A 14,685-nucleotide genomic window follows, 5' to 3' on the forward strand; every position below is an offset into this window, starting at 1 on the left:
GTACCCACGCAGGAGAGGTGCCCTACAGATGCCCCCGTGCACACTGGCATATCACCAGCACCCTTTAGCTCTCTCTCATCATCATCCCCTGTCTTCATCAGCAGCAATCAATCAATCAATCACCTGACTTCAGGAGTAGCTCAATCTGAGGCACTGGCAACAAAGTTCAGAGAGAACACAATAAACGGACATAGCATTGTTATGGTGAATAAGATAAGTGTTATGCTTCTGCAGTCAATTATTTTCCTATATTACTTAAAAACTCAATTTAAAATGCAACAAGATTTGTGTTTAGGGCTTGGAATTTTAAATGTGCCACTGGATGTCACTGTTGAATAAATGCACACTTGGGTAAACCCAAGTAAATTGTTGGCTATAAAACACATGACTTGGGGCGCCTGGGTGGCGCAGTCGGTTAAGCGTCCGACTTCAGCCAGGTCACGATCTCGCGGTCTGTGAGTTCGAGCCCCGCGTCAGGCTCTGGGCTGATAGCTCAGAGCCTGGAGCCTGTTTCCGATTCTGTGTCTCCCTCTCTCTCTGCCCCTCCCCCGTTCATGCTCTGTCTCTCTCTGTCCCAAAAATAAATAAAAAAACGTTGAAAAAAAAAAAAAACAAAAAACACATGACTTAAATCAGGTATTGAGCAATCATGGTCTCAGAGATATTGGCAGATGACAGTTCAGATAATATAATTTTTCAAAACTCCCTTCCACCAAACTTCTTCTTTGTCTAAATATACCCTATCTCCCTAGTGATACCTGAAAAACCACCAGAAAAGCTGATTTTTAGGCTTTATTAAACCTTGTTTGGTGAATTCATTTAAATGATTACACATACATATTTAAAAACAGCCATCCTGTGAGATAGCTCAGCAAATACTTGTATAATTAGTCAATGTAATAGCTGATAATTAATGGTCACCTTATATTCTAGAGAGAATAATCAAATACTAACATATAACACAGACAAGTAACCTTTAGAAACTACTGGAGAAAACATAACAGAAGGAAGCCATGTACAGAGTATCTGTGTCCATCACCTGATGCTTTAAGGTCAGACAGTGTCACAGGCTCCACAAGTCACAGCAAGGCAAAGTGGCCCCAGTGCTGTGGGGATGTTATGGGGATGAATAAGCAAAGCTGAAAATCACCAAGGGCCTGAGGCTTAAGAGGGCTTTAGTGTCTCTAAATCTAAAAGAAAACTCATCAGCGGGTTTCCAGATACCAAGCTGCCAGCATGAGGCTCTATCCTTTCCCCATTCATTTACATTCCACTCACTTTTTGCAACACCAGGGGAACCTTCACTCCAGGATCCTTCTTTCGGTCATTGTCCAACAGGACTGTGAGCGGAACTCCAAAAATCCCAGTGTCTTCATTGTAAAATGGGCAATAAAGAAAGAAAAAAGAATCAGAAAAGCGCTTATTCCAGTGCGCCAAAGAGTTAAAATCAGAAGAAACCTGTCTTAACTACCTCGTCCTTTTACTCTCTCAGTTTTGTTTCTTTTCAGCTGGATTCCAAAGGCATCAAAAAAGGCAGTCAGTTCAATCAGAGACAGGTGGCGGATCTTCTTCATATCTTCAGAAGACAGGTCTCCTGCTTCAGTTAGACCGAATCTGGTTTTCTGGACAATAAATTTCTACAATACATATGGAGGATATTTATTTTTTTATGGCAAAGGAAAAGTATCATCCCTTCATTTAAATGTCACCTGGGCATCCTAAATCTGTATAGCAAAACATGCTGCTTGTAAGAAATCTGTGAGGAGCAAGCTGTGTCATAGAAAGATTATGAATGGTTTTTAGAACATTTGCAGAACGCTCTTGTGCTACATTAGGAACAAAACAGTGGACTGAAGTGTACTACAACATTATCATCACAACCGTGAAAACTTGTTTCTTCGAAGAGACATCCTCTGTTGTCAACTGATGTCCCAGGCACCATGTGGAATGTACCTACCACGGGCACATGTGACCCAGGAATATAAGGCACAACAGCTAAGTGCTCCCAGAAGAGCTTTTGATGTATCTTTTTGGGGGTGGGGGACCATCAGTCCTTTCATCAGATACAATCTGTTTTCTTCTACAAACTCTAAAAGACGAACGAATCTCCCCACTGAATCTCACTGCACATGCCTGCTGAGACAGCAGTTACTCTACCTTGAAAATCAAATGGAGAGGACTCCAAATACTCCTAAAAAGGAAAAGTACATAGAAAATGCCAAATAATCCTCCTATAAGTTTTGAGACAATGATATTGCTGTATTCTCTATTTCCACAATAGGAAACAAAATACAGCAAAATGAAAACAAAAAGTCTTTGACAATCCAAAAATACTTGTGAAGACTAACAAGTAAGACCTTTTAAAGGAGAGATTGTTCTCCTATAATAACCACAAGTATGCTTTGTTCTCAAAAAACCTGCTATTGAAACAAATGCTAAAGTAGAAAAATCCCAGTTATTTCAATTACAAATCTTTGTACGTTCTCCATAGGGGCTCCCTCAATTAGAGCTTTCTTGAGGTTTTTAAACCAGCCACTCATTCATTCATTCGTTCATTCAGTCAACAACTGTTCTGTGGAACCTCAAGTATTTTAAAATTAAAACAATAAAATGCAGAATGTGGTTTGGGGCAACCTTGTCCTATAAAAGCTGAGCTGTTTTACCTTCTTTCTGAGACCAAGGCCCCACATAACGGTAATATACAGCAACAACAATAGAGACAAGAACTGCAATTATTCATGGAGTAATTACCACTTGCTAAATCCCACGCAAAGTTCTTCATCAGAGACTGACCTGCACCCCAGATGACCCAAATCTCAGAAGGCAACAGACAGCCTGGATGAGGGAACTGGGGACTAGCATCCTCTCTTGGATGACTCTCCCTAAAGATTGGGAGGGATGCCCCTGAAACCAGAGTCTCACTGGATTTCCTTTTTGCCCCAGAATACTCTTATGCCCTACCAACATGGAAACTGCTTAGGGACCAGGAGGGGCTTTGGAGTTTGACACATGGAGGTTTAAATCCTGTTTCTACCTCCTATTTGTTGACGGGCTTTGGATATATTTCTTAACTTCTTTGGGCCTCAGTTTTCTTTTTTTCTTTTTTAATGTTTTTTTTCATTTTTGAGAGACAGTGTGAGCGGGGGAGGGGCAGAGAGAGGGAGACACAGAATCTGAAGCAGGCTCCAGGCTCTGAGCTGTCAGCACAGAGCTCGACACAGGGCTTGAACTCATGGACTGTGAGATCATGACCTGAGCTGAAGTCAGACACTTAATCATCCCATGGGCCACCCAGGACCCCATGGGCCTCAGTTTTCTCAGCTGTAAAGTGGGAGCAGGCACAGGGTGATTACAAGAGGATACCTAATGCAGCATCAAGCTGGTAGAAGGCACTCAGTGAGTCTTACAGTTCTTGCTCTGCCCTCCTGCTCCCCTCCATCATGGGGAGGTTGTCTGGGAACGGTCTAGGCTACCTAGGCAAAGACTCTGCCAGTTTTTATATGATCCATTCCTTTAGCCATGAAACTGCCTGAGCCCTGCTCATCATGCCTCCAGCTCTGATCAGCATAGAATATTCAGGGCTCTACATCATGAATGCTTCACAAATGCATTTATCGAGTAGCCAATAGATCAATGTAACATATTTCTTATAGTGGGCTTTTAAGAGAGAATATCCTGGAGATATATATACATACATACTGAGGCTTTCAGGATAATGAAGTCTATAGCTCTACTTGCCTATTCCATAATAATAATATAAACTCTTGAGTCTATATTTGATGAATTTTTAGTACCTGTCCCATTAAGTGCTCACTTCTTATTGTAATGACTGTGACTTTGCAGTACCCCCTTCTGATATGTGGCTTCTAGAGGCACAACTAGGTATACAGTTAGAATCTGCACTAACCTATAAGTAAAGTAAGGATATAAAGTGCATGAAAGCACACAAGCCAGGAAATCCTATTTCTTCTATAAAACAGTATTCAAGCGTATACCCTCACAACTCTTCCTCAACCCAGTCCTGTTAGGCAGGCTGTGCACTGCACAATAAATGGTGCCCTGGTGTTATGCAACACCGATGCCTGACCTTTCCTCTACACACAGATGTGGGTTTTGTTTTGTTTTAAAAAAATTTTTTTTTTTCAACGTTTATTTATTTTTGGGACAGAGAGAGACAGAGCATGAACGGGGGAAGGGCAGAGAGAGAGGGAGACACAGAATCGGAAACAGGCTCCAGGCTCTGAGCCATCAGCCCAGAGCCCGACGCGGGGCTCGAACTCACGGACCGCGAGATCATGACCTGGCTGAAGTCGGACGCTTAACCGACTGCGCCACCCAGGCGCCCCTGTTTTGTTTTAAATACTAGTGTGTCCCATGGAAAAGTTACAGGAAGTTACTGGAATAATCATGAAAGGCTTTACATACAGTTAAGGCGAAGTCCTCTTTCTTAAATTCGGACTTCTTAAATTTGTTTCTTTTTGGAATCTCTGTAACCATTTCTGAATAAGATACTTCGAAGGACAGCTCTTCAGTTTCTGGTGGAATGTTCTTTTCCAGATAAACATCATCTAAAAAAAAAGATGCATAATATTTTATAAGTCACTTAATCAATTACAATCATTTCCTGTAAAGTAAGTACAAAATATTTATAAGTTAACTTATCGTCATGTCAGAATGTTTACATCCAAGAAAGCATCAGACTCACTCAGAGGATTTCAGTTAAAGGATAATGTGGGGTCATCAGATTTCCATATGAATGAATTTCTATAATCATTATCCAAACAAACTTTCTATTTCATCTGATGTTTTTATAAGATTAAATCATGAGATTACATCTCATGAAAGGCACTAGAGGATTACTAGAGGAAAGCCCACAAATGAGGTAGATCTATGTTACCATGATATTACAGTTAAGTCCACCTAAACCCAATGTTGCCGCTACTGGGGAAGCAGAAGCTTAAGGCAGAAGGAGGAAGGGCAGAGACCCCACTACACTTCCTGCCTAAATTCATTTCTCTTATTGTTTTTCCCAAACTGTGGGATTTTTGTCTCCTAAGATGTGTTCAAATTAAATTTGGACTTCACTGCTAGGTTTGTTCTGGTAAATTCATCCAAATTCTTAGGATTTGATTTGGTTACCTGACCTTGTGTGCTGTTTATTAAGAAACAGCCCAATGGGTATAATGTCCCACATAAATATTTTCCTTGAGGTAGTTTGGAATGTGAGACAATAGATTCCTTGACCAAAAACAAGTGAATCCAGAAATCATCTGAGTAACCCTAAACTCTAATGTCTGACTAAGATTTTGGCTTGCCATTTTTTTTTTCATTGCTTGGAAAAATTGTTCACATGCAATGAAAGACCAATTTGATTACAAAAAAGAGAACTCATCTTTTCTACCCTCTTCTATAGACAGTGACCAAAGGACAACCAAATAGAACAAAAGGAACAACAATGAAAAGAAATAAGAGAAGACCTAAAGAATCTTATATTAAAACCTAAATGGGAAAATTTGCAAATCAACAGTTTGTAAAGTTCTGAACTGAAATACTGATTAGTATTAGTATTTTTGATTAAAAATACAATAAATGGATGCAGTAAAAACTTAGGAAATGGCAAAGGGGGAGTTTTGATGTTCACTCCTCATACAGAGGCTTGCATTTAAAGTGGAAGAAGATGAAATGTTAAATAATACTCTAACTTCTTATAGCTCTATACATAGATTTTTTTGGAGAGTGGTGATTACAGTTCTCCAAACCAACAAACCACCCCCAGTAGACTTTTATCTCTTAGAGGTGTAATTTGAACTGAATAACAAACATCAGAACATTTTCATCACCCCTACTCATTTGAATTTAGAAGTTAATGCTGAAAGTATGAAGCTCTGTTGTATATAAGAAGAGGCACATATTTAAGGAAAGGTTCAAGGACTCACCAGAGTAGGGTCTTGAAGGAGCCTACTTCCTATAAGGAGGATTTCGGATTCCATACTGAGCCCCTGGAGCATGCCCAATGCTCAAGTGGAAGAGGCCCAGTTAAAAGCTAAGCCTGTAACCTCGTATGTTATAAGCTTCTCTGGTGCTGCTTACACTTGAGCGTAAGTACAGATTTCTGGAAGTGTCCTACTTCCTACTTCCTGGACCACTTGTAACTATTAAGCAGATCCAGATTACTTGTGAAAGAGACCTCAAATCAAAGACACTATCCAAGTGAGTACTTTCTAAATGATGTGATGGTGGTGAAGGAGAAAAAGATTCTGCTTCCAATTTGGCTCAATTAATTTTGTCTGGTGTGACAGAATGGGGTGTTTGGAGCTGGCAGGGAGTGAGTGCTAGAGTGACAGAATCAAAATGGGAAGAAAAACACACACTCTGCCTTGATAACGTTACTGGTAACTGTGCTGCGAGCCAGAACAAAAGCAAGAAGACACAGCCTAAGTTCAATAGAGAAGGAGGTGTCGCTCACCACTCACTGCATTCTGAACTGACTGTCCAGGGTCTGGAGATCCATTGGAATGAACTGGTAGAGCTGGAATGGTCTCAAGTATAGACTGTGAAACAAGGGAAGATGAACACAAGACATTATATCATGTAAGTACGGACTGCCTCACATGTCAATCTGATTTATGTTCTGCAGTTTACAAAAGTTCTTTTCACACCAAGCAATTCTTGATTTCATACAGGGCCTGCACCTGATTTTCTGCTCCTTTGTTCAATCCAGAGCCATACAGCTCACACAGGCTTCTCAAAGGAGAACTGTGTCAAGGTCAAAATAACTGTGTCTTCTTAGCTCTGGAGAATTTGCTGTTCATACCCTTCCTAAGATGTAGAAATTACAATGCTTCATGTCACACAGTTTGACAATTACAGTATTTGTTATTTTTGGTGCAGTAGCCACACATTTTAGGCTTAAATTCCAGGTGATGGGGGCACCTAGACAGCTCAGTCACTGAAGCATCTGAATTAGGCTTAGGTCATGATCTTACGGTTCATAAGTTCGAGCCCTGCATAGGGCTCCACACTGACAGCGTGGCAGTGTGGAGCCTGCCTGGGATTCTCTCTCTCCCCTTCTCTCTCTCTGCCCCTTCCCCACTTGCATGCATACTCTTTCTCTCTCTCTCTCTCTCTCAAAATAAATAAATAAACTTAAAAAAAGAATTCCAGGTGATGACGTAGCTACATGGCTAATGGAAAGGACCCTAGGGCCACACTGCTGGAATTCTAATCCAGGCTCCCCCACTTGTTGTGCGACCTTGAGCAAGTCACTTAGGTTCTCTGTTGGTAGAATATTCAAAGAGTTATTATGAATTTCACATGACTTGTCCTGTATAAATTACATCAAATAATATCTGATACACACTGAGCACCATATGGGGGTTGGCTACTGTTGATGATTAACATATTAATTCCTTCATGACAAAATAAAGAGTGATAATAACTACCAAAAGCCTAAGTATGCTCTTCTAGTCCAGCTTCTAATTTGCTAGTTTCTTCACTGAGATCCTGCCAAAGCATTGCCCTCCCCTGCAATATTGTCAGAAGTTGAGTATCTTTGTAAAGCAAGTCAATTGCTCAAGTCTGGAAGGGTACTAGTAAAAAAAAAATTACACACAAATCTATCATTTCTGCCAATATAGATTTGAATGTGGGGGTTATTATCTATGAATGTGTGTGACGATGAAAATCTGCTATTCAATCAGCAATCTTTTCAGTATAAAGTCTGTTCATTTTTTCCACAGAGCCTGATGTTATTTCTTTTATTCTCATATTTATTTAGCAATTACTGAACACCTGCTTCATGAAAGATCCTTTATCATGTGCTACAAATTACACAAGGAAAGTCTCAATTTTTGAGCCTTGTGTGTTCTTTTTCCTATTTTATTTCAAAGGAGATTACACACTTGTAATTGTGTAAAAATCATGTAAAGACATGGCCAATTATTAAAACATGGATGCCCAATTACTGGAACTGGTAGGAGAATGAAAAGATAAAAAGGTCTAAAGCCACACAATTTACTGCCAATCAGATTTCTGGTGGCTCTAAAAACCAATCTGTACACTAAAATCCTTAAAATGATATGGACCACTTTTCAGTGGTCTTCTGAAGTTTTCAAAAAAAAAAAAACTTTCTCAAACTTTTAAATGACTCACCTATGGTAGACAACAGTCTTGAAAATGGAGAGGCATTTATTTACAGTCTGAAACTGATGGTTTGGGATGTTTAGACCCTAGTAGATGCCAACTTCTTAATCTGTGAAGTGGACAAGTGTCCACCTGCTGAGTTGGTTTACTTGGCCTATAGCCAACCTACTGGACTGAAGGCATGCATGCCCTTTGTAATGTAAACTATTCTGGGACTATCTTGGGGGAGGCAGAAGTTTAAACTGTGATCCCTGCTCTTGAGCTATTCATAACGAGGAGTAGAGAGTAACATTTATGGAACATTATTGAAAAACGGTCAACCCGCTGTTAAGAGCTAATTTCTTCTACAACACAACTGTGTGTTTACTGGAGGGTAATGGAGAAGGAAGAGGTGCAGCCTGGAAGGGTTTCACCCAGAGGTGGGTAAACTGGAACTGGAATTCAAAGCTTGATGGAGAGGACTTACAGAGCCAGAGGAGGCTGGCACAGGCATTCAGACCTGAAATAAAGTTAGAAAGTTCAGGTATGGAAATACCTGAAACATTTCAGCTACCAACCAGGAGAGCCTGGTTTACCAGGAGTTGAGGCAAGGTATTATAAAAACCTGAGAAATAAATTACTCAAGACAGTCAACTACAATTATGGAAGGCTCAGAAAGCCAGGCAGAGGAGCTGAGACTCTCATAAGGGTTAAACCAAAACAGAACAGAACAAACAAAAGAACATTTAACACAATTCCCCATGTTAAAGCAGGGGAATGACATGGTAAGAATGAAAAAGGAAGATAAATCTGCCAGTGAATGGACCTTGAGTTCTGAAGTAGGTTGAGTGAAAAGGCTAGGTGCTCTGTATTTATAGTTTTAAAACATCCATTCACCCATTAAACACACTAACACTAGCATCGTTTTTAAATCTTTACTAGTTATTTTAATATATTTCAAATGTTAATGCCATTCCTATTTAAAACACACTTCCTCTGCTTGTCGATAACAGATCCTACCACTTCCCTATGTGCCTGACCACAAGAGGCTGGGCTTCAATGGTAAGGAAAAGCAACATTTTCCAGCCAGTGAAGCTTGCTCTGCTGTCCAAATCATGCGGCACTGGGATTGGAGAGTATAACTTATGGGGGATAATGATTTTTCAATTCCAACCTGTGAAAGGTTGGCACTACCGCTGGAGTTCTTTCAAAACTAGACTTTGACTATATGATATTCCTTCACATTACAGAAACACCATACCAAACATTTTCCATGTTCATTACTTACAGGAGCTGTTTCTGACCTTCCAGACTGGCTGTTTCCTTTTTTCTCAAGGTTTGAGTATGTGTGTTATAACTCTTTGTATACAAGTTGCCTTGAATCAATACAGGTAATAAGGTTCCCCTTCTTCCTCTTCTACACCTGAGATCAGAACTGATAAATCTACATCTTACTAAATTCTCCAGAACTACTCTTTTTTTTTTTGAGATTGAAGTGTAATTAACATACAGTGTTATATTGGTTTTAGGTGTCCAATATAATGATTCAATACTTGTATACATTTCTCAGTCCTTGTTGAAGTTAAGTGTACTCTTCATCCCCTTTATCTATTTCACTCATCCCCCTGCACCTCCCCTCTGCAACCCCAGTTTGTTTTCTGTACTTAAGAGTCTGGTTTTTTGTCTCTCTTTTTTTATTTTGTTCATTTGTTTTGTTTCTAAAATTCCACAGATGACTGAAATCATATGGTATCTGTCTTTCTCGGTCTGACTTATTTCACTTAGCATTATATCCTATAGGCCTACCCATGTTGTTGCAAATGGCAAGATCTCATTCTTCTTTATGGCAGAGTAACATTCCATTGTATACATATATGCTGCATCTTCTTTATCCATTCAGCTATTAATAAACACTTGGGTTGGCTCCATATCTCAGCTATTGTAAATAATTCTGCAAACACAGGGGTGCGTATATCTTTTTGAATTATTTTTTTCTCTTTGGGTAAATACTCAGTATCCTAGAGATATACTTAAATAAGTCACATTCACTGACAAATATGCAATCAATTTTAAAATAAAACATATAATAATAATTATAAAATCTATCCAAATGCGAATTTAAAGGCATTCCAATGATATCTTAGATTAAAAATTAAATCACATGTGAAATTATAAGCTAAATGTTAGACAATAAGAACAATAAATTCCAAAAATCCATGATAAAAGCTAAAATATTATTCAGAGATTAATTCTTGGCCTTAAATGCAAATAAGAAAGATCAAAAATAAGTGTTTATAATCCAAGAGACTAGAAAAAATTATACAAGACCAAGAATGAATGAAAAATAAAGATTAAATAAATTAACACAACAGAAAAAGTAGGCTTCAATAAAAAAGACAGTCTTTTTAGCACATAATGTTGGGAAAACTGGACAGCAACATGCAGAAGAATGAACCTGGACCACTTTCTTACACCATATACAAAAATAAACTTAAAATGGATGAAAGACCTAATGTAAGACAGGAAGCCAATGAAACCCTAGAGGAGAAAACAGGCAACAACCTCTTTGACCTTGACCACAGAAAATTCTTATTAGAAAATTCTTATTTCCCCAAGGTAGGGGAAACAAAAGCAAAAATGAACTATCATCAAGATAAAAAGCTGCACAGAGAAGGAAACAATCAACAAAACTAAAAGGCACCTGACAGAATGAGAGAAGATTATTGGCAAATGACACATCAGATAAAGGGTTAGTATAAAAAATCTATAAAGAACTTATCAAACTCAACACCCAAAAACCAAAAAATCCAGTGAAGAAATGGGCAAAAGACAAGAACAGACACTTTTCCAAAGAAGATATCCAGATGGCCAATAGACACATGAAAAGATGCTCAACGTCACTCATTATTAGGGAAATATAAATCAAACCACAATGAAATACAACCTCACACCTGTCAGAATGGGTAAAATTAACAGCTCAGGAAACAACAGATGTTGGTGAGGATGTGAGAAAAGGGGAACACTTTTACACTGCTGGTGGGAATGCAAACTGGTGCAGCCATTCTGGAAATAACTATGGAGATTCCTTTTATTGAGAACAGAGCTACCCGACGACCGCAACTGCACTGCTAGGTATTTATCCAAAGGATACAAAAATGCTGATTCAAAGGGTCACATTCAGGGGAGCCTGGGTGGCTCAGTCAGTTAAGCATCTGACTTTGGCTCAGGTCATGATCTCATAGTTGGTGGGTTCGAGCCCCACCTCAAGCTCTGTGTTGACAGCTCAGAGCCTGGAACCTGCTTTAGATTCTGTGTCTCCCTCTCTCTCCCTGCTCCACCCCCACTTGTACTCTATGTCTTTCTCTCTCAAAAATGAATAAAATATTTAAAAAATTAAAAAATAAACAAAGGGGCACATGTACCCCAATGCTTATAGCAATGCTATCCACAATAGCCAAATTATGGAAGAAGCCCAAATGTCCATCAACCAATGAATGGATAAAGAAGATGTGGTATATACATGCAATGGAATATTACTCAGTGATTAAAAAGAATGAATTTTTGCCATTTGCAACAATGTGGATGAATCTAGAATGTATTATGTTATGCAAAATCAGTCAGAGGAAAAGAAATACCATTGATTTCACTCATTTGTGGAATTTAAGAAACAAAACAGATGAATACAGGGGAAGGGAAAGAAAAGATAAAAACAGAGAGGGAGGCAAACCCTAAGAGACTCTTAAATACAGAGAAAAAACTGAGGGCTGCTGGAGGGGAGTTGGGTGGGGAGGAATAGGCTAAATGGGTAATGGGCATTAAAGAGGGCACTTGTTGGGATGAGTACTGGGTGTTACATGTAAGTGAAGAATCACTAAATTCTACTCCTAAAACCATTATTACACTGTATGTTAACTAACTTGGATGTAAATAAAAATATAAAAAAATAATTAGAAAAGAAAAAGTAGGCTTCCTCAATTAAAGGAAGTGATTTCTTAAAAAATATTGCTGATACAGACAACAATTTACATTCTAATTGGGATAAAAGACATAAATATTAGAAATAAAAAAAGGGCAAATAGCTACCTCGCAGAAAATTTAGAAAGTATATGCCTAAATAAATATGTGTATATATTTGTATACATGTGTGTACACACACTCAAACATCTACATATATTAAAATGATAAATAAATTGGATATTTTGCTAGAACAAACATACATTACCAAAACTCATACCAGTTGGAATATAAAGGAATATAACTTCAAAACCATATCCATTGAAAAAGTAAAGCACTATATCTACATTGATGCCAGACCTTGGAGGTTTCATAAACAAATTGCAATACAAACTTATATATAATAGCTTTTATAGATTATATATTTACACCAAAATTTAACATATGGCTCCAAAATACTGAAAAAAAAAAAAAAAAAAACCAAGCTTCTTAACACTTTCATACCAAGGTCACTATAACTCTGTAACAATGAAAAGAAATTATATATATATATATATATATATATATATATATATATATATATATATAGGCTAATCCCATTTATTAGAACAGTAGTTAAAAAGGCTAAAATTGGGGTGCCTGGGTGGCTCAGTTGGTTCAGCATCTGACTTTGGCTCAGGTCATGATCTCACGGTCCATGAGTTTGAACCCCGCGTCAGGCTCTGTGCTGGAGCCTGCTTCGTATTCTGTGTCTTCCTCTTCCTGTACCTCTCCTCTGCTAACGTTCTATCTCTCTCTCAAAAACGAACAAACATTAAAAAAATGTTTTTAATGCTAAAATAGTAGTAAATGATATATTCTGCATTGTAATAAAAGAATAATGTAACACAATAAGTAGGGTTCATTTTTATCAACAAAATTATAGTTCAATATTAGAAAGACATCAATAGAATTTCCTTAAGTAATTGCTTCAAGATGAAAAATATATTCATTTTAATAGATGATGAACAATTATTTTATATAATTCAACCTCCATTTCTAATAAAAACAACTAGAAGTCTCAGAAACCTAGAACAAATAATATTCTACTTAACAATGAAACTTAAAAGAATTCATGAGAAAATCAAGAACTTATTCAAAGATCCCCATAATTATTATTCAATATAATCAGTGATTGTGATCGGTCCAATTAAACAGGGAAAAGAAAGAAAATGACTAGGGATGCCTGGGTGGCTCAGTCGGTTAAGCCTCTCTTCTGACTTCGGCTCAGGTCATGATCTCATCATTTGTGAGTTTGAGCCCCACATCAGGCTCTCCACTCTCAGCACAGAGCCTGCTTCAAATCCTGTCTCCCCATCTCTCTGCCTCTTCCTCGTTCGCTCTCTCTTAAAAATAAAAATAAACATTAAAAATTTTTTTTAAAAATGACTATTTTAAAGATTGAGTAAAGAAAACTTTCACTATTTCAGATGATATCTATAAATTATAAAATCAAATGAAAAGTTCTTAGAAGAAGAATTTTCAAAAAGGAAGCTATAAAATATACTCTCGTGAGAAATCCAAAAATTTACTTCCCTTACAGTGCCGCAAAAACAAACTAGAAGGTATCATAAAAAAAAAAATCTACCATTAAAATATCAATGGAAACTATTAAGTTCCTAAGTAATTAATCAATAAAAAATGTATAAGAAAGAATATTATGAACTTTTATTGAAGAACAGAAAACATAAATAAGTGGAAAGACAATTACTATTTCTCAGTGGGAAGAGTCAGTATTTTAAAATGTGAATTTTCTCCCCAACATTAATCTTTAAATTCAATAAAATTCTTAGTGAAGTCCTAACAAGATTTATTTAATGGCTGGTTATAGAGTCATCCTAAGCTCATTTGGAAGTAAAAATTCCTGAGAAGAAAGAAAATTTTGATCCAGAACAAGGGTGAACACACCCCAACAGACATCAAAAACAAACCACAGAGTCATAGTAATTAAGATAGACCCCATACATACAGAGGTTTCAATTATCATAAAATAACATTTTTAATGTACATAAAAGATGAAAGATTGAAAAAAAATTGATCAAGCCAAGGTTATCCTTTTGGAAAAGACCAAGTTAGGTTATCTACTTTATACCATTTCACAACGTAAACTCCAAGAGCAAGTTGTTGGGGCCCTCTGAAGTCTTGAAGATGACAATGAAATGTCCTTGGGAATTCACCCTGCCAAGTAAGATATACTTTACAGAAGTCATGGCCAGGACCCCTGAAGTCCTTGCTACCACTTCACTGAATTACTAGAAATCTTACCATCTAGAAGAAACTGCAGAACCAACCTGGGGTGCCAATGCCTCCTTATAATCAAGAAGCGGAGAGGTCAAAATGTATTTCCCCGGTGGTAAGAAGTTCTAGAACGATTTTCAGTATAGGTGCAGTAAGGGTTAAGTTCTCTTCTCTCTAGCAACTAGCCAATTTGTTCAACATTTCTAAATAAAGATATCTGAGTAACAAACCATCCAAAATAAGTCACACTGGAGACTGATACAAATCAGATTTTTTTGAGTCTCAATACTGCTGACACTTTTATTTATATCATAATTAGCATTCAACCAGTTT

The 14,685-nt window shown here is 37.7% G+C and overlaps 1 protein-coding gene and 1 long non-coding RNA gene across 7 annotated transcripts in view; both read right to left on the minus strand.

Moving 5' to 3' along the window:
• LOC147575507 (uncharacterized) overlaps positions 1–14,685 on the minus strand; it is a 299,228-nt gene that overhangs the window by 110,788 nt on the left and 173,755 nt on the right. The gene's annotated exons all lie outside the window — the stretch shown is intronic.
• Positions 1–14,685, minus strand: part of ARHGAP28 (Rho GTPase activating protein 28) — a 196,520-nt gene that overhangs the window by 41,741 nt on the left and 140,094 nt on the right. For all 6 annotated transcript variants that reach the window (XM_086682497.1, XM_086682496.1, XM_086682498.1 and 3 more), the window contains 4 exons: positions 6,467–6,551; positions 4,426–4,568; positions 1,472–1,637; positions 1,279–1,370 (listed from right to left, as the gene is read on the minus strand). In XM_086682497.1, coding sequence (XP_086538623.1) covers positions 1,279–1,370; positions 1,472–1,637; positions 4,426–4,568; positions 6,467–6,551 — 486 coding nt within the window. The remainder of the gene's footprint in view (positions 1–1,278; positions 1,371–1,471; positions 1,638–4,425; positions 4,569–6,466; positions 6,552–14,685) is intronic.

The sequence above is a fragment of the Puma concolor genome, chromosome D3 (genome assembly GCF_028749965.1).
Source record: "Puma concolor isolate L17-30 chromosome D3, mPumCon1.1.hap2, whole genome shotgun sequence".
In the NCBI taxonomy this organism is placed as follows: Eukaryota; Metazoa; Chordata; class Mammalia; order Carnivora; family Felidae; genus Puma; species Puma concolor.